Source organism: Podarcis pityusensis, assembly GCF_964106645.2.
Source record: "Podarcis pityusensis genome assembly, chromosome: 10".
Lineage (NCBI taxonomy): Eukaryota > Metazoa > Chordata > Lepidosauria > Squamata > Lacertidae > Podarcis > Podarcis pityusensis.
In genome coordinates this window covers 35,824,948-35,848,114 of record NC_138035.1, presented here as the reverse complement: position 1 = coordinate 35,848,114, position 23,167 = coordinate 35,824,948, and the positions used below count along the sequence as shown (strand labels likewise).

The window sequence follows — 23,167 nt, the reverse complement described above, 5'->3', positions numbered from 1 at the left end:
AGTTCTAGACTATGGCTTCTCCACAGTCACCAGCTATCTCTGGCTGATCTCAACTCATCCAGATTCATAATTTAGCAGTATTTAGCTTTTTCTATTGTGCTTCTTGTAACATACCTAGCTGTTTTTGGAAAACAACTGTCTTTTAACAAATATGTTCAAATGAGGGTAACACTGAATACAATATTAGCATGTCCTTTAACTCTGCAAATGTTTAATAAATGTAAAATACATAGAAAATGCTGTTCATTAAGTATAGAACTGCTATGGTTTAGTCCAGTCAAGCTCTTGAGAGTTGTCCCGGACAATAATTCTTTCTTCTGGGCAATTTTAGTTGCCGTGGATATAAAGCACATGAGACTCAATTTTTTGTTTAGAATAAATATTTAAAAGGGAGCACTTTTGAAAAATGAAGTGAAATGAAAAGTCTATTGGTTCTTAACATATTGAGGAATCTTCAAAGCAGGTGTACAGTGCCTCCAAGCTTGACGTGTGTTTTTTCTAATAGGTCTCTCTTGGTGCTTGATGACATTTGGGATTCCTGGGTATTAAAATCCTTTGACAGTCATTGCCAGGTTCTTATCACCAGTAGAGATAGGAGTGTAACAGATTCTGTAGCTGGTAAGGATTGCGTCTTCTTCCTCCTTTTAAGTATTTAAGGTTACTCATGTACAGTGTGGTTTTTTTAATTGTGTTGCCATGACTACCATTAACACTTACCTAGGACCCTCGTACCTACGGGACCGCCTCTCCTGGTATGCCCCACGGAGAGCCTCAAGGTCCATAAATAACAACACCCTAGTGGTCCCAGGCCCTAAGGAAGTTAGATTGGCTTCAACCAGAGCCAGGGCCTTTTCAACTCTGGCTCCGGCCTGGTGGAACGCTCTGCCTCATGAGACCAGGGCCCTGCAGGATCTGATTTCTTTCCGCAGGGCCTGTAAGACAGAGTTGTTCCTCCTGGCCTTTGGCTTGGAGCCAATTTGATTCCCTCCCTCTCTTTCTTTTTTCTTTTCCTTCTCCTCCTGCGATGAGGCTACATTTTAATATTTTAATGTTCCATTATTTTAATGTTGTACTTTATTTTTGTTTTTAAGTTGTAATCATTCATCTTGTTTTTATTATTGCTTGTAAGCCGCTCTGAGCCCGGCCTTGGCTGGGGAGGGCGGGGTATAAATAAAAAATTATTATTATTATTATTATTATTACTAAGTGCAACAATAATGTAAGCATTGTACAGAGGAGAAAAACTGCACTGTCCTTGAAAAATAGGTCATAATCTCTGTTATGTAGCCAGGAAGACAGAGATGTAGAAAGGCAGGATTTGAGCTTTTATTAATTTAGCTTCTTAGTGAATTTCACAGAATGACCCAGTATCAGTGAGAAACACTGAAGAGCATACAAAATTTGAGAAAACTGTAAATAGTTGATTCAGACAACTGTATTAGGGAAGAGATAGACAACAATAGAGGAAATTAAATAATAATACCTTAGATGGTACAGCATGTGACTCTTAATCTCACATTGGGCAAAAGATTCTTGCATTGCACAGGGTTGGACTAGATGATCCTTGTGGTCCCTTGCAACTCTACAGTTCTATGGAATATACCATGCATATATACCATGAACAACAATAATTAAATAATTAAAATAAATAAATACAGCACATTTAAGCAAGCCCCGTTCAAATTCCCATGTTGTAACTTAAATCCTAATTACAGTGTAAATTCATACGTAGCATGTATTAAATTAAATATTTCCTTTTTTATTTGAATCTTAACTCTAAACACAGGCAAGAAATATGAAGTTCCTGTGGAAAGTGGACTAACACATGAAAAATCACTTGAAATATTATCTCGGTTTGTTAATATAGAAATAACAGAACTACCAGAAAAAGCTGATTGTATTGTAAAAGAATGCAAAGGTAAGAATGCTCCTTTTCTCTGCATTTTGAAACAAACCATTTTTAACTTTAATCTTATATCTGCTGTTTACTAGACTGTGACCTCATTCACATGTCATGATAAACCATATTTAATGATTTACTGTAAATGCAGCATTTGTACCTCCTTTGCAAAAATGTAGGAGAAAGAAACCACAATCCCTTGCTGTTTTCAAACTGAGCATTGTGGGGGGTTTTTTCACTTTGAATATTCTACAAACTGTATGTAAGGTTTGCTCTTGACTGACAGATCATGCATTGCTTCAGAGAAAACAAAGCAAAACCCACAGTTTGAACATAATGCTAAGCTGAGGTATCATGGTTTCTTCTCCCATGTGCTAGTGCAGAGAAGCAAAGTGGGTGAGATCAGTACAGTCATACCTCTTGTTACGTTTGCTTCAGGTTAAATCTTTTCAGGTTGCATCCTGCCGTGACCCGGAAGTAACAGAACGGGTTACTTCCGGGTTTTGCCGCTCGTGCATGCGCAGATGCTCAAAATGACGTCATGTGCATGCGCAGAAGCGGCAAATCATGACCCGCAAATGCAAGTTGCGTTCTGTTCAGGTTGCAAATAGGGCTCTGGAATCGATCCCGTTCGCAACCAGAGGTACCACTATATGTGCATAGTAAACAATTAGCTACGGTTAACTTTGATGTCTAAGCTAGACCAGTGAGCAACTCAATGTAAAAATTACATTTCCTTCACAGCATTCTCTTTGCAATTTGCTATTCTTTTATCAAAAGTTTAATTTTCATTTAGTAATTTCATCCATTCCTATTTTTCAGGTTCTCCTCTTGTGGTATCTTTGATAGGAGCATTATTAAGAGATTTCCCCAATCGCTGGGAATACTACCTTAAACAACTTCAAAATAAGCAATTTAAAAGAATAAGGAAATCATCATCTTATGATTATGAAGCACTTGATGAAGCCATGTCCATAAGTGTTGAAATGTTGCCAAAAGATTTCAAAGACTATTACAGAGATCTTTCTGTCCTTCAAAAGGATGTTAAAGTGCCTTCAAAGGTAAAACCCATTTTAAAGAAACACTGGTGGTGGTTATGGAGATTGTGACTTTTAAATCATAAAAACAAATTGTGACCATGACATCTTGCAGAAAACTGATGTTGTAATGAGTGACATTAGAACTGACCCATCCTTGAGCATAATTTCTCCCCTTTTCTCTCAATGCCATGGTAAAGGTAAAGGTAAAAGGACCCCTGACCATTCGGTCCAGTGGTGGCCGACTCTGGAGTTGCGGTGCTCATCTCGCTTTATTGGCCGAGGGAGCCGGCGTACAGCTTCCGGGTCATGTGGCCAGCATGACTAAGCTGCTTCTGGCGAACCAGAGCAATATGTAATGTTTGGTCTTGTTCCCTTCCTCACTAGCCAAAGAAGACTCAGAGGTCAGATTGTTTCAGAAGTGCTTGCCTGTTTGCTCACAGGGTGGTGGGCATTATGCAGCTGCTAGGGGTATCAACTGTTGGAACAGTTCTTAAAATTGCTTCTGCATTGATATAGAGTGGAGCACTAGTTAAACATTAGGATAAAGATGTCAAAAGTAGTACATACATTTTCTTAATAATACCAAATATTATAATTAAATATTAGTACTTAGTAGCTGAAAAACATGGAAAAAGCAATTGGAAAAATAGTTCACAGATTCTCATAAAAATTATATCTATATTTGTACAATTTTGTTTCTATGTAGTGGGAACAATTCATACTAATTTTAAATCTAATTGAGAGAGTTAAGGCAGAGGGCCTTCTCGGTAGAGGCGCCCACCCTGTGGAACACCCTTCCATCAGATTTAAGGAGATGAGTATCGTATTTTTTGCTCTATAGGACGCACTTTTTCCCCTCCAAAAATGAAGGGGAAATGTGTGTGCGTCCTATGGAGCGAATGCAGGCTTTCGCTGAAGCCTGGAGAGCGAAAGGGGTCGGTGCACAGGAACTCGGGTTGTGCTCCAAAGGCTTTGGGTTCCTTTTGCTGAAGACGGGAAAGCTGCATCTTGAAGCGCAACTGGCGGGGTCTGCACAGCTTGCCCCGAGGCAGCTTGGCCGGCCGGGTGGGCTGAGGGAACTCCTCGGCTATGCAGATGAAGTGCGGCATCACCGCCTGGTAGCTCGAGCAGATGCCCAGCAGCTCCGCGGGCTTGGCGGCAGCGGCAGCCATCAAGAGGGGGAAAGAGAAAAGCAGCAAAAAAGGGAAAGCCGAGAAAGAGCGCGCACATCAGAAAACCAATGCCCCAAAGAGCGCCTCACGCTTGGGTCTCGCTTTGTGCTGCTGCTTATTCTTCGCTGCCTTGAGGCGTTTCTGTCTAATGCGAGGGAGACTCGGGCGAAAAAGGGGAAATGTGTGTGCGGAAAGCCGCCGGAGGTGGGGCGAGAGGGTGGCTTCTGCCGCTTCGTAGCCGAAAAAGCGCGCTGGGGAGGGAGGGCTGGTGGCGGCGACTGGCAGAAAGAAGCACGCGCTCCGCTGGTGTCCCCGCGCTACGCTCTCTCTCTCGCCTGCCGACACAGGAGCATGCTCAGATGACAAGCAATGCCATTAAAAGGCGGTGAGGCCGCTTCCCTTCCGCCTGACAACGACGTAAATGCTCGCTCCCACCGCCCCTCTCCCTCACCGCCGTGGGGGCAATTGCTCTTCCAAGGAAAGCCCTGCCAGCACCCACCTCAGAAACGGCCGGGGGAGGGAGCGAAGGAACCCGGAAGGCGAGGCGGAGGTGGGGAGACGAGGAACACGCCAAAACACGTCACCCCTGCCTGCTGGGGGAGGGGGGTTCCTGGAGAAGAAGCACCCCCTTTTTTTGCAGGGGGAGGCGGCGAAGGCAGCCGGGAAAGGAGACGCGAAATAGGCACGATGGGATCTCCCGACTTTCTTTCTTTTTTTAAAACTTTGAAGCAGCCACAGGGGAAGCATAGAATCATAGATGTCCGACTTCGATCATAGAATTGTAGAGTTAAAAGGGGTCCCAAGGGTCATCTAGTCCAACCCACCGCAGTGCTAGGGGATTTTATTAGCAGCGTTTACGGGGGGGGGCAGGGTTTAAGCGTGTGAGTGTGGATTTAAATCCCGCTTCCCACATGGTCTGTTTCCTTCCTCTTTGCAGCCCCAAATCCTGGCTGCTGTTACCCCACCCGCACTGGGGACAGTTTTCACAAACAAACACGACTTAAAACCCCCTAACCCTAGCCTTGTGCCACAAATCAATTTTCTTGATTTCCCCCCCTAAAAACTAGGTGCGCCCTATGATCCAGTGCTCCCTATGGTGCGAAAAATCCGGTAATTATATAACATTTAGGAAACATCTGAAGGCAGGCCTGTATAGGGAAGCTTTTTAAGGTTTAGTGTTCTACTATGTTTTTATATATGCTGGGACCCAGGCATCCCAGTCAGATGGGCATGATATAAATAATAAAATTAGTACAGTGGTACCTCAGGTTACAGATGCTTCAGGTTACAGACTCTGCTAACTCAGAAATAGTACCTCGTGTTAAGAACTTTGCTTCAGGATGAGAACAGAAATCATGCGGGAGGCCCCATTAGCTTAAGTGGTGCTTCAGGTTAAGAACAGTTTCAGGTTAAGAACGGACCTCCAGAACGAATTAAGTTCTTAACCCGAGGTACCACTGTAGTAGAAGTACGTGCTTAAGGCTTCTACTGATATTAGCAAGATCCATGACCCTCAGAAGAAACTTAATTAGGGGCCTTCACTAGGGAGGAGGCGTGGGGAATTATCCTTTACGAAAACATTTTTGCCTGAGTGCTGCATTGAATGCCATCTGAAGGACGCTTTCTGAGGCTCGCACTGGTGTTTCTACCTGACTTGGAATTGACCTTAGAACTGTGATGATGCCTTTTGTTTGCCTGATGGAGGATTGGGGCAGGGCGGGGGGAGAGAGAGAAAGAAACCTTATTTTTCATGCTTGGAATGTAGTCTAGTGTACAAAGGTAAGACTCTTACCAGTTGCTCTACCAATTTCTGCCTCTGGTCCCATCTACCACTGACATACAGCCTCCAGAGGTTTGCTTATGATGGAATGTGCTCCCCTTGCTAAAAATGGCTCTTCCTATTGATACGTAGGAAAACTTTATGGATTTCATTGGTTTTCTTTGGTTGCATAGAGATTTGATTAATTTGCATATTTTAAATTCTGAATTAGATTTATCATCAAAAGTATTTGCTACTTGACCAATTATTTGTTTCAAAATGCACTTCAGGTATTCTGTATTCTTTGGGATATGGAGACAGAGGAAGCTGAAGACATACTGCAAGAATTTGTTAACAAATCTCTCCTGTTCTGTGATCGGAATGGAAAATCATTCCAGTATTACTTGCATGATCTCCAGCTTGACTTTCTAACAGAGAAGAATCGCTCTCAGCTTCAAGTATGCTTCTGAATTTCTAATGGTGACTTATAAAAGAATTAGACATAGCTTAAAAATGTACTTACGCAGTGTTCAAAATCTTCTTATTTAAATTGCTAGTTGTACAGTTAGATATCCATCAGTACTAATTTCTTAATTGAATACCAATTCAACATTTAAAGCTATTTTGATACAGCACAACGTAAAATGCTTAGTTAGATTAATAGTGGAACTATATGACATTGGCAGGTTTATTGTATGACACAATAATTTGCATGCTTCACATTCCTTAGCAGAGCAAAGTCCAAGAGGAGGGAGTATCTTGAGGAATCTATTTATATTTGCTAATAATCAAACAGAATTATCTAAAAATTAAATTCTTCTGAATTTCCTCAAGTGTTTGAAATGAAAAAAGTGTTTTATTTGCTTTTTATGGTTATTAAAATGGGCTTCCTTATGGGGAAAGTACTGCGTCATCTTTGGAGCATAATTTTAGCTTGTTTTGTGAAAGCACTTAATATTTCGGAAATATTGGGAAATGATACTAAAATGGGTGGGGGAAGATGGATTTTAAAAGCTCAGTCTAGTGGCTTTATATGCTTGGGGGAAAACTTGGTGGATCCTTTGTTGATTTCAATGTTGGGACAGGTCTTTCTGCTTATTCATCCCTTATTACACAAGCTGCTTCTCACATTGTAGTCATTTGAGAAACTAGGTTACCTAGAAGCTTGGAGTATGCAATCGTATTGGATTGAAGCCTTTGGCTGCAATTCAGCAGCAGGGTGGGTATGCTTTGTTGTGCCATCATGGTGTATCAACCCCCTCTCTGGCAGCTGCTATTGAAATAACAAAAACCACATATGTCCAGTGCATTCATTTAACGTATCAACTAGGTTGGCCCTTTGACAGCCATGTGCAGGAAGGATGGGTGAGTGGCTTGTCAGTTCTGCTGAGTAATCAACTGTAGTAAAAAAAAACAAAAACCCTTCTAAAATGTGGTTGGCTGTTTGCCCTCTTGCCCCCTGTCCAATTCTATGGCTGTCTAGGATTGCAGTTTTTCTGCATTGCAGAGGGTTGGACTAGATGACCAGCAGAGTCCCTTCCAACTCTACAATTCTAATTCTTTAATTTGATTTTGACATTGGATATATTGCTACAAAACTGAAGGGGGAGATGGAAGTGTATCAGCTTGCTCAACCTACGCAGCTAATGGACACACTGAGCCCAGAGCACCCTTCAGGTTCAGATCCTCCTGTCTCCAATTCTTCGCTGTAGGAAGGTTGGAGCTGCAGTGGTTTGCTCTTCCTCTGTCCAGTGCACGCTTGGAGTACCATTTGGGCAAGGAGGGAAACCCAAACATTTTCCTTCTCAGATCTGAGCTTAAGGTGGAAAGAGGCAGCCTATCAGCATGCTTATAGCTCCAACTTCAGTGTCTTCTTGTACATTGACCAGATCCTGGCTCCCCTCTCATCATGGTGAGCGGGGCAAGTGAAATTATCAACCCTGTGTATACTTGTAGCAGTAGGACAGCTTCAGTTATTTTAATTCAATAAAATGACTACATAAAGGATAAGTTCAGCCCAAGATTAACAACTGCATTGTGTTTTTTAGGCACTACATAAAAAAGTAGTTGATCAATACAAGAAATGTTATGAACAGTATATACCATCACAAGAAGACTGCATGTACTGGTATAATTTTCTGGCTTACCATATGGCAAGTGCCACTATGCACAATGTAAGTCTGCACTTATATCAATCTTCTGCATATAAGGGAAGTGTGGTTGTTCATTATTATTTAGTTGCTTCTTTCAAAAACTGAATTCAAAGCAACTCCCAAAACAAAGGTTAAAATAGATATAAAACAATGATAAAAATTACCTAAAATACAATAATATACATAAAACAGCATAAGATATTTTTAAATTCTCAATTTTTTTTTTCTCATTGAACACTGAAAAAGCTTAATTTAATGAAAAAGGATATATAACTGCAAATTGTTTCAGTAACAGTAAGTCAAACTATTGCTATGCATGAATAAGCAAGTTTGCAGGTGCTCAGAGGAAAACTGTATTTGCTTTGCTCCTCCTTGCAATGTTTTTGGCTTTGTGTTATGTCTCCACTAGACAAACCGTGGCTTAGTCTGGGTTACACAGCAGCAGTAGGACTGGGAGACGAGCAAAGCAGTCACATTATTCCTCTTCAGTACCCTCACCACTGCTTGTTTACACTTAGACGTGGTTTTGCTTAGTGGTCTGGTTTGCATTCCTTAAAGAATGCACTCCTTAAAGAAAATGCCAGCAGAAACACAACACAGGTGTTCGAAGATCTTACCATAATTACATGGTGAATTGAATGGTAACAATTCATCTAGTTTTGTGAAAATTGGAAAAAGCATGCCAAGGAAAATATTCATTTTAAGATGCATAAGAGATTGATTTGAAAAAGCATTAGCTAATCTGTTAAATAATGAAAGAATGTGCAACAGTGTATGGTTGTTAATGTTTCCAAAGTGTTATCACTTTATAAATGAATTTTGGAACATTATAATAGAAAGGAAGTTTATTCCTCTGAAAATGCAAAGCTAAGTAACAGTTTGAAATAGCACTAAGTGTAGTTTACAAATAGGACTATTTACTTACAGAATTTTTCTTATTCTAGGAACTCTGTGCTCTCATGTTTTCACTAGACTGGATTAAAACCAAAACAGAATTGGTAGGACCTGCTCATTTAATTCATGAATATGCTGAATACAGTCAAATATTGGATGAAAAGGTATACTGTGAGAAATTAGCAACTATACTTTGCATGACTTGCACTTCTTATTTCACTTAAAGATAAGTTTGTTGTGATAATGCATCCAAGTTTTGGCATAGTTGATAATTGTGCCTTGTGTGGAACAGGTGACATTTTAAAGACTTTAGAGATAGTATATCTGCATTTCTGAAAAGAAACAGATTCTGATTATATTAATAAGTGAGGTAACAGAAAGAGTTTAGAGGATCTGATGCGTACCATTTATATTGTCAAGTGTCTAACATCCCAGTTTAAACTTTTATCCCGTTTACCCTTCTGATCAGTTAGCTCCACTAGACTCCCACTAATCTAGTTTTGTTTAACAGAATTTGTGTGATTTGCTTCATTCCTGAACATAAGGTATTTAAATGCTTCAAGGCATCTCGCTAGAAGCTGATCACAATTTAGATTATTGTTTTATGCAGTTGACATGGTGCTTTGCAAATTTTTACGAAATATATATATATATATATATATATATATATATATGAAAGAAGCTTGCAATCAGAATTTCAGCAATGTTGGAAAACAGAACTAGGAGTGAGGAAAGAGGCAAAGGTAAGAGTCAGAAAATGTTTGAGGGGCCTCATCTAGTCTAGCTTCCTCCTTATTACAGGATGATGCTTGCTACTTCCAGCAGCCTCTCTTTATATACTGTCCAGGTTCACTTTTCTTTATGATAAGATATATATTGTTCACAGGATGCCATTGCACGTGAAAACTTCCAGGAATTTCTATCCTTAAATGGGCACCTCCTTGGGCGGCAACCATTTCCAGACATTGTACAGCTGGGTCTATGTCAGCCAGAAAGTTCAGAAGTCTATCGGCAAGCAAAGCTAAAAGCTCAGCAAGAAGTTGAGAAAGGATCGTTTTATGTGGAATGGATGTAAGCAGATGCATTTTTACCTATGAATAATATTCTGTCCAAATCAACCCCCCAAAATATAAATGTCTATACAATTTTTACCCCAGTGCTGTACAGAAGTTTTTGTGCATGCATGATTTATAAAAGTTGAGCAGAAACCAGCAGTGTTTGCCTTTTGATGTGCAAAAGGTCTCAGTTCAATCCCTGTTATCTCCAGGTAGGGCTGGGAAAGACCTCTGTTTGAAACTCCTAGGGAACCACTGCCTGTTAATGTATACTTAGCTAGATGCACCAAGGATTTAACTGAGTACAAGGCAGCTTACAATACTCTTGTGTGTGGCGATTAAACATGCATCTTTTTGTACTGCTTCAGCTGGGCTCTTAGTTAAAATGCAAACAAATATAATTCAAATACAGTGTCCTGTTGTGAACTTGAAGAGCAGCTAGATGATGATGATGTGGAAGGAAATTAAAGTTATGTTGGAAATTGATGAAATTTGCAAGGCAGTTTTGAAATAATAACCTGTTGGTGAAGAAACAATATGTGTTAAAAGAACAATAAATATTTCAGTGAGTGACTGTTCTTCCAAAAACAAAATTTGGTAATATATATTGTTTCCTGAAATATGTTTTAAATTTGTCCCCAGAAATTTACAAACTAAAATATTGTGTGTTTTTTATAATATAGAAATAAAAAATCCATGAAGAACATGTACCGTTTGGTTGTGCGTCCACATACAGACGCTGTTTACCATGCTTGCTTTTCCCAGGATAGACAAAGAATAGCTTCATGTGGAGCTGATAAAATGCTGCAGGTAAGATATATACAGGTATATTTTTAGCTGGTTTGCTTAAAATGAACCACAATTAACATTAGCCATGATTTTTTGGTTTGGATGACACAGCAAGCTATTGTTAAGCTAAAACAGAAGTGAAAGCTTCTGAACTCTATCCTGAGCATGTAAGCTCTAGTTTAATTGCTGCTATTTTGTGCCATGCTAAATTAGCAGTAGCTAACCTGTGGCCTTCCAGAAGCTGCTGGACTACAACTCCTATAATTCTTGGCCATTGACAATACTGGCAAAGCCTGATAGGAATTGTAATTCAACGACATCTGGAGAGCTGCAGGTTAGCCTCCCCTAACCTGAACTAAACTATGGTTCAGCGTGACATGCAAACACAGCCAGGGTATACTACACACAGGCTTTGCTGGGAATCATATGTTCTCCCCTCTCCTTCCACCTGGCTGGGAGAAGGACGTAGCCTGCTTCACTTTTTAAGCTTTAGCTATTTGCTTCCTCCAGTAGCCACATATTCCACCCTAGTTTGAGGAGCTTTCGTACACTCCATGTTGATGAAGTCCTCCAGCAAGATGAGAAAGAACTGTTGGTTCCTATCTGAATGGTAGTTCTGTATTGATTGACAAAGCTCCTCAGGCCCTCACCTCTAGCTTCTTGGCTGCTTTCCAATTACTTAAATTTACTCTAGGTATGTACATAATTGTTTCTTGTTAGGGAAATAGATATCTTTTTCTCTTCTTTGTCTTTCTGGGTCTTGTTGAAACAACCAGTTCGAGCCTGGCAAGGATGCAAACTGGATTCAGGGAGCTGCCTGCTTCCCTCTAGTTTTCTTTCCTGCCTCTGACCACAGGGTGGCACTGTTACCCATGCCAATGAGTTTTTCCAGCCACACAATACAACCATTTTTGAAAAAAGGAGAAATTTCTATGGCATATATTGGTGCACATTTAATATTGCTGGTCATCTTTTCTCTTCCTTCCACCCTTTTCCTTTTAAACTAATAAAAGTTCAGTTATGCGGACAGCGCAGCTGGTAAAAGAATAACACAACAGTCTTAATATCTATGTTTAAAATAAACTTAATGTATGATTTCATAAGTATCTGTGATGTTGCATTTGTAGGTGTTTAAAGCTGGAAGTGGAGAAAAACTTTTGGAAGTGAAAGCTCATGACGACGAAGTGCTGTGTTGCACTTTTTCAGCAGATGACAGATTTGTTGCCACTTGTTCAGCAGATAGAAAAGTAAAAGTAAGCAAATGATGACATATCAGTTATCCTCCTTTGAACCTATACAGCTATTTACATTTCTGGCTGTAGGTAACTGAGAAATTCATACATTTTAAATAACTTGGATAGGTTAGATCAAACTTCTTTTACAAAGATTTCTTCCATGAATGAAATGCTAAGTTTGAAATTAGCCCAGTATTTTTATTGTATCTTCTATATATATATAAACTTTTATATTATAAGTATTTATTATATTTATCTATTGCCCTTCATCTGAAGATCTTATGGCGGTTCACAAAATAAAAATACAGAATAAAAGCACAAAATAGTTAAAACAAAAACAAAACAATAACCCCACTCCCACAAACACATTTAAAAGGGCACAGAATATTAATCAGCCAAAGGCTTGGTTGAAGAAGAACTTTTTCACCTGGAGCCTGGGGACAGCATTCCACAAACAGGGAGACACTGCAGAAAACAGAACTATAGGTCCTTCTGTCTTTCCAAAAGGGAAGCATTAGATGAGGCAGGAGGAACCTGTGGCCCGCCCGATGCTTTTGGACTCCCAACTTTCATGAGCTACAGACAGCATGACTAATAGTAAGAGATAATGGAAGATCACAAGTGAGACTGGCTTCCAAGTAAGTGTTCTTAGGATTAGAACTTTAGTTGCTGCTCTTTGAATCTGTTCTAGCGTGAATGGATCCTTTTGAAAGATGGATAAGTAAAGCCATGTCTAGCATTTTAGAAGAGACCTCATCAGGAACTTATGGAAAGATATCAGTGCTTAAAGTATTTAAATTTATTTTAACTTTTCCTTCAGGCATATTTACAAGACAAATCTTTAAACAAATAGTATACACTAGTGCTCCAAATTTTTAAAATCGCATTGACACTTCCCTGTCTCTACTAGACATGTTTTGCTTGAGCGTCAGCTTAGACATGGTGGCGACAGATGTATACTTTTAGAGTACAGGTTGGCATTTTCATGTCGAAAGATAGCATACAAGATGGCTTTTCTCCCCAAACTCTCTATTGCTTTGTTCTGGTGATTTCTCAGACTAGAAGTCCTTCCTTCTCTGAGAGATAAGAAAGTATGAGGAGGTGATGGGGCGTGAGGGTGTTCTATTCCCAGCCATCACATTTCTCTGTGTTAAATCAGCATGATGTGTTCCAACAAGTCATGCTGCTGTCACATCTAGTTACACTAATATATGTAGGAACTTAATTTGCCCTGTTTGTGGCTGCATTTTGCCCACAGTCAGTTTGTGATCAACAAATATAATAAGATATTGCTCCCCCTTTGTAGTTTATTTTATGCTGGCATTTACTACATTTTTATACTCCTTTTTTCCCCTCTAAGAAAGTTTAGTTGGGCTACATGGTCCTTCTTCCACCCATTCCCATCTTATTCTTACCACAGTCCCATGAGCTTAGGTGGTGAGATATGACTGGATCAAGGGTAACCCATTGAGCTTCATGACTGATTGAAGCCAGGATTTGAATCAAGATCTCCCCTGTCTAAATCCATCGCTGTTATTTCTCACACCTAGAAAATAACAAAATTGCTTTGTTTTTACACTTAGTGCTTTGGATTTTCATTCCTTTTGTATTTCAGTGTATTATTTATATTTATAATGCCTTCTAGGTTCTCCGCAAATTCCATCTGTACAATTCCTGTACATCTCCTTCAGGAAGGGGCAGACTTTAGGGTGGGAGGGAGAGACATTCATTGCAGACTGTGCTGTTGAATAGAAAGGAAATGAGCCTGTTTGAAAGCTAGGCAGGAAAAGGCTTCACTCAGGTCTACCTTGAATGACCCACCCCCAAGCCATCCGATGATTGGGCCGTTTAAATTAAAACGTGGTCTGTGATTGGCCAAGCCAATTTGAATTTCATGAACTTTCCCTGCATCCCACAAAGCCAATGAGGGAGATATTTTAGTTGTGCAAGAGCAAAAGGATCCCCCCCCCCCCACTGCCATTGCCCACAGCCACACCGGGCTACAAGCTCTGCTGCCTGTCAAACCAGTAAGCAGGTTCTGCAACTCATTCTGATTACTCTCTGGTAACTCTTGGTTATCCAAATCACAGTAGCATGCTGAAAACTGTTTTTTCAACTATTCTCCACTATCATTGAAATGTGGAGATCTCAGGAAATGTACTGCATGCAGAAAAAATGTTTTAGAAAGCTTTGCCAAGTGTCCAGATGAGTGTTTGATTAGAGTGTATATATTTGAAAAATATTTCAAAACACTTATTTAAATTTTTTATTATTATTTAAATTACTTGTAGGTCTGGAATTCAAGAACAGGCCAGCTTGTGTGTGTGTTTGAAGAACATGCAGAGCAGGTCAACTGCTGCCAGTTTAACAATACAAATCACCGCCCATTTCTGTTGGCTACATGTTCAAATGACACTTTTGTCAAAGTAAGTAAGTAAGTAAAAAATACGGAATTCATATTTATAGTTACACTTACTTTACAGTTGTAATTTGTACACTTTCATACTCTGTGGTGGTGAGAGTATCCATGGAAATTTACCTCAGATCTGCAGACTTGGTATCCTTTACCTTAGCCACTGGAGGCCACTTGGATTCTGCATGATTACTGGCTTTGTTAGAGTAGGAGAAGGAATTACAGACTTGCTTCCTTATGTCCATTACTCTCCGGTTCCAAGTTTCCTGCAGAAGTCACTCATAGGCTTTCATTCTTGGACTGCACATTAATTACATATCCAGTTGCTTCCTGCTTGCCATGTATACTTTTGTAATAAATTGTTTTCAACCAGGATATCTGAAGGATCTCTTGTATATGAGCCTACCTGTTCTCATTGGTTGTCAGGGGAAGCTACTCCAGGCTGCTCTCCCATTTGCAGTGGTAAAACACCTGGGAAGAGAACTTATTAGCAGTGGCACTCAGGCTATAGAACTCTGCCTGAGGACACTCAAATACTTCCTGACTTCAGATACCAGGTTAAAAACAGTATTGGTCAGATAATGTGTTTGTTCAAGGCATTCTCTAAAACAATGAAGGTAATAAAATGAAGTAGTTCGGCTTCTGTATTTGATTTGTATATACTTTCATTGATTTAATAGTGTCTGTCCTATATTACCATTTGTAAAATGTTTCACATATATACTTTGCTGCTGGCCTTTAGGGTTCAATTAGGGAGATAAGGTTACTTTATTAAATACATGCATGCATGCATATGCCTATTGCTGCTTCTGAATATCTTACTTTCTTGCTGCTTGCTCCAGCAATCCTTAATTCATGTTGGATGGGCTTTAAGGAACTCCCACACTGCTTCCTATCTTATCTGCAAATCTGTCTCATATTTTGAGACTTTATATAACTGTCATTGTTTTTTATGTACTTAGGGGTTGAGGTGCTGTATATAAGGGTAGGCAGACAGATTTAAGGGAATGAAATGCACTAACAGAATAGGGTCTGTAACTTTACTCTCTGAAACAAAATACTGTACTCTAAAACTGCAGAACAGTTTGTGGTAAGGAAATTCGGAAAGTTCATACTGAAAATTGCAAGCAGCATTCCCCCCCCCCCCCCAAAAAAAGAAATTTGTACTAGTGGCTATTTTGAGGATAGGAACTGAATCAACCACTTTTTTATGCAGAAACTCAAATGTTTTTTACTCTATCCCCCCCACAACCCCAATTCTTATATGCAGCTCTGGGATTTGAACAAGAAACAGTGTCGTAATACACTGTTTGGTCACAGTAGTTCTGTTACTCACTGCAGATTTTCACCGGATGATAAGTATGTGGCTAGTTGCTCAGCAGATGGAACTTTAAAGGTATGCTTTGGAAACTTTGACTTCTAGTACTTAAAGCCAGATTCAATAACCTTTTGATTTTGTAGTCCAGGAATTAAATGCTTTTCAAAAGCAGAGTTTGCAATCCTGCACTGTGCCCATAAATTCTTAGCCATAGTTTCACTCTCTGTTGCACACTTATAAGAAAACCCAGCTGGAGAGAAACTAAGACAGTTAAGTGCTAAAGCAGGTATTACTGGTTGAGATAAACAAGATTTGTTATTGATTTGCAGCTAGATAAGTTCTACTTGGAGTAGACCCATTGAAATTAATGAGCCTAAGTTAGTCATGTCCATTAATTTATTGAAGTCTACTCTGAATATCTCTTGTAGTATTCCTGTGGGGGAGAGACTTTGTTATGGTAGGAGCTCTGCATTACTCTCATGTAGTCTCATACACGTGTCACTATAGCATTCTTCATTTTTCATTCTTGCCTTGTTTATGTTTCTGAAGCAGATTACGTTGAAAGATAATGATGGCATTTTATAACTAAAATACATTTGAAATTTACATTGAAAAGGTTATAAATATAGATGTCCCTGTTATTCACAAATACCTTGCACTTGAAAAAAAATAGTATTGGGTATTCTCAAACAAAAAGCATTTATGAGCTCTGTTCATTATTTGGCAATATTTCAGATATAAATCAGCCCAAATATAAAATGTCTGACATTAATTTAGTTGCTTGATTTTAATATGCTGCAGTTTTTAAAAATTTACTTCTAATTCCACAAGCAGACAGTTGACTTTAATGTCTATAGATCACTGGAGAGAGTAAATTGTTTTGTTAGCAGCTATAATTGGATATGAATAAATACCTTTGCAAAATTAAATTTTACAAATCACTAGGTAGCATTAATGTTGTCTTCTACTCAGATTCATTTTTTAAATGCTTAATACAGTGTATTTATTTTTAAAGCTTTGGTATGCACATTCAGCAAATGAACTGAAAACTATTGACATAGGAGACTGCTTTAGAAATGTGGATGAGTACCAGGATGATGTGGAAGTCTTAGTGAAGTGTTGCTCCTGGTCATCTAATGGAACTACAGTGTTGGTGGCAGCGAAAAACAGGCTTTTTGTAAGTACTTAAGTATGTCAGTAATGACTTCTTTCCTCTGAGTCACCATCTTGCTTTCCATTTGTGTTTATTTTTAAAATTGAGCAGGAGAGCAATAGTGAAAGAGAAGAGAACAACAGAAACATAGGGAACACATCACTTGTGCTTAGACTTCATGGTGCAGAGCCTTCAACCAAGTGCTGGTCTCCAACCAGAAGTTATTTCAGTGCAGTGCAGCATCCTATGTTCTGTGCCCACACTTTCTCACGCATGCACACACTTACTTTTCAAAGGGACTTATCAAAGGACTTTTCCAAGTTGCCTCTGCTGAGCTGCAGTTTTGTCCCACAAGGAATGGCTCTTTTGCACCGGTCCTCTTCCCTACTGTAGTTTTGATGTCCACAAGCGAGTGTAAGTCCTGCCATCTCACAGGCTCTGAATTGCAGTTAAGAGATGATTTTTGTTATGTTGGAAATGGTCAAATGCAATTTTTGCCGTACTTCTACTAAATTGCTCAGAGAACATATATCATATAATAGTAGCGCATTCACAGACTTCAAAAGGATCATTTTATTTTTGTTAAGTTATCAGTAAGAAGGCATGAATAAATTGTATTGATTTATAGAATGTTAAACTCTCTTTGAGTAGAGTATAAGTTGGAGTTAGGAAAATAACTCCAAAAGATTTTGGTAGTGTTCCACCAAGTTCCATGAACATCGGGAATGGAATTGTTGTAGGTTAGAGGATAGGATTTTAATGATTTTTAAATATAACACACATAAAATTAAAATTGTAAGCAGTGTTTTGAAGAACATACACTCAAATTCCTAAACTGGTTTGGAGATAATATTGATGTAATAATACTTTTTATTCAAGTTTTCATCATTCAGCCTTTTAATTATAGTTTACAGAAATAGTGTTATTTTTGAGGATAGTTATAAAACACTGAATCTGTTAAACATTCTATTGTATAATTGGCTATCAATTTCCCATTATTATTATTATTATTATTAATAATAATAATAATTTATTTATACCCCGCCCATCTGGCTGGGTTTCCCCAGCCACTCTGGAGAATGCTAAGATGTCAGTCTGCATCTGTATTGGAAGTACATTTTTAATTTTTATATATGGAGGTGTGTTTTTGTAACTTTCTTTTTTAATTGTATATTTTATTGCTGCAACAGACCCTGGCACCTTATGGGGAAGGGCAGATAAAAAAATTAATAAAATAAAATTGGTCCTCTGGCAGTCAATATACTGTTGAAAGAAATAAGGTAAAGGTAAAGGGACCCCTGACCATTAGGTCCAGTCGTGACCGACTCTGGGGTTCTGGACATCACGGGGATTCGAACCGCCGACCTTCTGATTGGCAAGTCCTAGGCTCTGTGGTTTAACCCACAGCGCCACCCGCATCCGATTGAAAGAATTAAGTAATATGTTTTTGGTGTTTAAACTCTTTGTCAGTGATGTTGTTGTATAAAGACATATTTATGTAAAATCATGTGACATTTAAGATTGCTGTTTAATATGGCTATTATGTTTACAGCTTTTTGACGTTAAGACCAGTGATTTGTTGACAGAGGTTCTTATAAGCCACCACAGCACTATTCAGTACTGTGACTTTTGTCCCAACAGCCAGATGGTTGCAGTTGCTTTATCACATTATTCTGTTGAGGTAAGTCACTATATTTAAGAAAATGTAAGTAAATCCTTTCCATTCTTCATATTTCCTCTTGCTCTGGTGGTTAGCTTCAGAATGGGAAGAGGACATCACTTAGTGGTAGATTACAGGTTTTGCATGCAGAAGATCCCAGGTTTAATCCCTGGCACGTCTAGAAAGGGGACGCAGGTGGCATTGTGGGTTAAACCACAGAGCCTAGGACTTGCCGATCAGAAGGTCGGCGGTTTGAATCCCCGTGAAGGGGTGAGCTGCTGTTGCTCGGTCCCTGCTCCTGACAACCTAGCAGTTCGAAAGCACGTCAAAGTGCAAGTAGATAAATAGGTACCACTCCAGAAGGAATGTAAACGGCGTTTCCGTGTGCTGCTCTGGTTCGCCCGAAGCGGCTTAGTCATGCTGGCCACATGACCTGGAAGCTGTACGCCGGCTCCCTCGGCCAATAAAGCAAGATGAGCGCCGCAACCCCAGAGTCGGCCACGACTGGACCTAATGGTCAGGGGTCTCTTTACCTTTACTTGCCTCTAGAAAGACCTGGGAAAAACAGAGCAGCTGCCCATCAGAATAAATGGAATTGAGTTAGGTGACCCAAAGCAATATTAGGAAGCTATAATGTTAACCTTTGTGTGGAATTGGGCTCATCTGGCCAATTTGAGCTAATTCAAATTGATCATCTTTTTGCCAAAAGCTACTGCTGTTCTGCTGTTAAGAATATCACTTAAGCACTACTTTCCATCAAAGAGTTACTTTCATCAAAACCAAGACACACATGACTGCTGTTAAATTTTGATCAAAGATCTGTAATATGCCTCAGTGTCGCCTTCCTAATCCATTTCCAGTAGAGCCCTGGGAGTTATGGCAGTACTCACAGGAAAAACCATATGTATTCTCCGTGTTCTAAAGTCTCACTGTTCAGCAAGTGAGTTTGACCTTTCTGAATCACCCCCTTAGCATAGAGTGATGAAAGAATCCCTCTGTCGCTGCTTAATGGAATCTTTTTGAGTATGGATTTTTCTAGTATAGTCTGCATTTTTCAAAGGCTCATCTGGTCGGTGAGCTCAGTCCCGTTTTAAAGTTCGGCAATCATCCTTGAATTGAACATTTTTAAGAGCAGGAAATTCCTGTTGCCTCTATATAGCTGTGTATGCATAAAAATACCATGCAGTCCTAGAAGTAAAGTACATTGAACACAGTGGGGTTGACTTCTGAGCAATCATGCATAGGATTCCACTGATTTACTTTGTGGGATGCTCGGGTAACACAAGAATTTCACTTAATTCAGCTATGTGTCCATCTAGTTGAGGCTAATCAATAGTTATCTGGGTTTTACTGGTCACATCATTCTCTCATGTATCTCAGTGATCTTTTATCAATGTTCTGAATCCTTTACCAATTTCAGCAAAAGAAAAATAAACTTTTATATAGTATCATGTAAGAGTGCCAGTTTAAACCAGTAATCTGCATATTTTAACAATCAAATGAATTAGTCTGTGATATCTTAAATCAAAACAGTGACATTTCGTAGAATCTTCTACTAGAAAAATAGTCAGAGTCATTCATAAAAAATGGTCAACCACTGCACTCTTCATTCACTATGTTTCTGCAAACAAATACCAAAACAATTCAGAGCTAATTTGCTTCTGTCCACTTGGTCATGTTATATGGGGTATTCAATAGTGGCCATGAGATGCAGCTTGTAAGCATGTCTTAATATAGCAACTTTGAAATAGTGAGGCAGATAGGAGGAATATTTTGTTTCTCTTTTGAAAATCTCATATATGTATGTTAATGCGGATTTTCCCAAATGAAGTTTCATTCACAGATGGATAAAGACACTAACTCTAAACTAAGCACACTTTGATTAAAAGTGAATTGATGTCCCAAACTGCTACCAAAACTTCAAATAATTAGTTTGTTCTGAATTTGCTTTAGATATGGAATATTGAATCCTCTTCCAAAATTGCTGACTGCCGAGGACATATGAGTTGGGTCCATTCTGTGACATTTTCACTTGATGGGTCATTATTTCTCACTTCTTCTGATGACCAGACAATAAGGGTGAGCTTATTCTTTTTCAAATATTTGCTGGGAATTGTGTTTCTTTAATAAAGCAAGATTTAGCTTTCCCATCCAGTTATAGACTCCCAAGATCTGGGTATTTATTTATTATGAGTTGAGTCAAAGGAGGAATTGTAACAATCAAAGCATTCATGAAACTTTGGCATATTTGGGGAAATGTCACCTGCACCATTTCTTAAATTCCTTATTACTGAAAAATATTTTGAAAATAAAATACTGTATATACATTTATTATATTTATCATTCTCTCCTGAACAAAGACATCTACTTTAAAATGCAATATTAATAATTAATATAATAGAAACACTAAAATTAAAAACCTTATTAGCACAATTCAGATTGACAGGATGAGTTTGGTTTTGGTAGACCTTATACTTTTCTGGCTGAGTCTTGGCTAAGCAGGAGTTATGCTGGCATAACTCCTTCACCCTGGTTCAGCTGGCAGAACTTAAGCTGAGGCAAGTCCCCCCAAAGCGGTTTTCCTGGGGTGTGGTGGGGGGCAGCAGACAGCAAGGAGAGACACTCCAAACCCACTTTACCTTGGTCATGTGATCTAGCAACCTAGCAGAACCTAGCTGGCAAAAAAAGGGTGGCGTTTGGAACAGGTAAAACTTAAGCTGGCTTTTTATAGTTAGGATTGTTCTGTGAATCAGAAGGCACTAGTCCATAATTGCGAATCAGTACACATGGGCAATAAAAACACTAAACCATAGTATCAGAAATACCTCCCCTTTCCCCCTAAAAGTAGAAAAAAGCAACACCACAGGTTGGAAATGGACTCAGCAAATAGAAACATGCATTGTTAACTGCTGGTAAAGACCTTTTAAAACAGGAGGGTCTGCATCATGGGTAGCTAGTAAGGTGCCCTCCAGATACTAGATTTGGACTCCCATCATCCCTGCCCATTGAGTGCATTCCAGCAACATCTACACTGGCTACTTGTGGTGTACACTTGTCAGTGGAATGTGGCTACTGATGGGGGCTAGTAAGTTGTCTTTGGCAGGAAATTGGAATAGTCTGACTGCCACAGTGGAGAATACCCTGGTCCTAACTCTACAAATGATGGAACCTCTTTTTAAAAAATCTATTAGACTGAGGACCATATGAGAAAATTGTAGTTTGATTAAGTGACTGAAAACTAAAATGCCTGCCTGCATTAAGTAACTTCATACATGAAAGCAATATTTTTTAAAGTATATTTTTAAAAGAGTAAATACAGTTCTAAATTCAGACTTCCAATTTGTGCCCTAAAGTCTTAAATTTATGACATTGCAGAACTTCTGCTATATCCTTCTTCTCTTCAACAGATATGGGAGACAAAGAAGGTGTGTGAGTCCTCTGCTGTTGTGTTGAAACGTGAAATAGATGTTTTGTTTCCTGTTAATGAAGTTTTCATCTTGGCTATTGACAACATGAAGCATCTGCAAGTAAGTATGTTTTGTATGTTGCATATGGAACGTTTAGAAAGCTGTGGCTTGTATGACTTGAATGTAGCCTACAGTACCCAAGATAATAGATGCCTCTCTTACTCCTCCTGCCTTTTCCTCTGGCCAACATTGGCATGTGCCATCCCCACCCCTGAAAGTTGTCCATAAGGGAAAGCAGCCCTCAGACAAAAAACGTTAAGTGCGAAGAGTAGGTTCCCAGATTGAAGAGGAAAAAAACCTGCATCTAATGTCACTAGCTGGATCTGAGTTTTCCAACCATGTTTGCTGAGTACAAAATGTGTGGCGCATAAATCAAGTTGTGTTGATTGAATCCTTCATCTTGATGAATGCCAATAGGTGCTGATGTCTGGCTACATACCAGTATTGATTGTACTATTAGGCTTCACAGTGCCTCAGGGTGTGGAGTTGCTCTTCCTCAGGGTTCTCAGACAGCCAGTTAGCAGACACTCCTGAATAGCTTGATCCTGTAAGGGGCCAGGCAGGTAGGAAGACATTTGCATTTTATGCAAGAGTCACTGGAGTTGAAGTAGCTAACCGATGCTCTTGCCATGGTTTCCCAAGCCTCTGCCTAGTTCACCATCCAAGGCAAAAGGAAGATTTGAAAAGTATGAATTTGGGGGAATACTCAAACTGGCAGAAAGGCTGAGCTCTTCAGTAACAGTGCATGAAAGAACTGGAACTATTAATAGAAAAAGAACGTCAGAAGAAGAGATGTTCTCAATTCAATAGGTGTTAAGAAATTGTATCTCCATTTATAATTTCTCATTGAAACTTCCTTGGAAATGTGTGTACTAGAACAATACAGATGCCTTTGTTTTACACATTTCTATTCCACTTATTCTCCCATGGAACTTTGAGAGCTCCTGTGGACCACCCTATCACTAGCGTGTCTCCTGTGATGTTCAGAATATATGGGCTATACTCCCACCTCAGCATAGGAAGCAGGCTTGGAGAAAAGAAGAAAGGGCACATTCATAAGTTATCTGTCCCTTCTTGCAATCTCCCAGTATAAAATGGTAAAGAAAAACTGTTTTTGCATGCGGTTCCCCCTTTTTTTGTTTTCTTCCGTCTTCCATGT

At 39.3% G+C, this 23,167-nt stretch overlaps 1 protein-coding gene across 2 annotated transcripts in view; it reads left to right on the top strand.

Annotated features, from left to right (window-relative positions):
* Positions 1-23,167, top strand: part of APAF1 (apoptotic peptidase activating factor 1) — a 39,969-nt gene that overhangs the window by 6,849 nt on the left and 9,953 nt on the right. For both annotated transcript variants that reach the window (XM_081022482.1, XM_081022483.1), the window contains 15 exons: positions 506-618; positions 1,787-1,918; positions 2,723-2,961; positions 6,162-6,329; positions 7,920-8,045; positions 8,969-9,082; positions 9,805-9,989; positions 10,657-10,783; positions 11,890-12,015; positions 14,289-14,423; positions 15,681-15,806; positions 16,744-16,905; positions 18,434-18,562; positions 20,495-20,620; positions 21,949-22,068. In XM_081022482.1, coding sequence (XP_080878608.1) covers positions 506-618; positions 1,787-1,918; positions 2,723-2,961; positions 6,162-6,329; positions 7,920-8,045; positions 8,969-9,082; positions 9,805-9,989; positions 10,657-10,783; positions 11,890-12,015; positions 14,289-14,423; positions 15,681-15,806; positions 16,744-16,905; positions 18,434-18,562; positions 20,495-20,620; positions 21,949-22,068 — 2,128 coding nt within the window. The remainder of the gene's footprint in view (positions 1-505; positions 619-1,786; positions 1,919-2,722; positions 2,962-6,161; positions 6,330-7,919; positions 8,046-8,968; positions 9,083-9,804; positions 9,990-10,656; positions 10,784-11,889; positions 12,016-14,288; positions 14,424-15,680; positions 15,807-16,743; positions 16,906-18,433; positions 18,563-20,494; positions 20,621-21,948; positions 22,069-23,167) is intronic.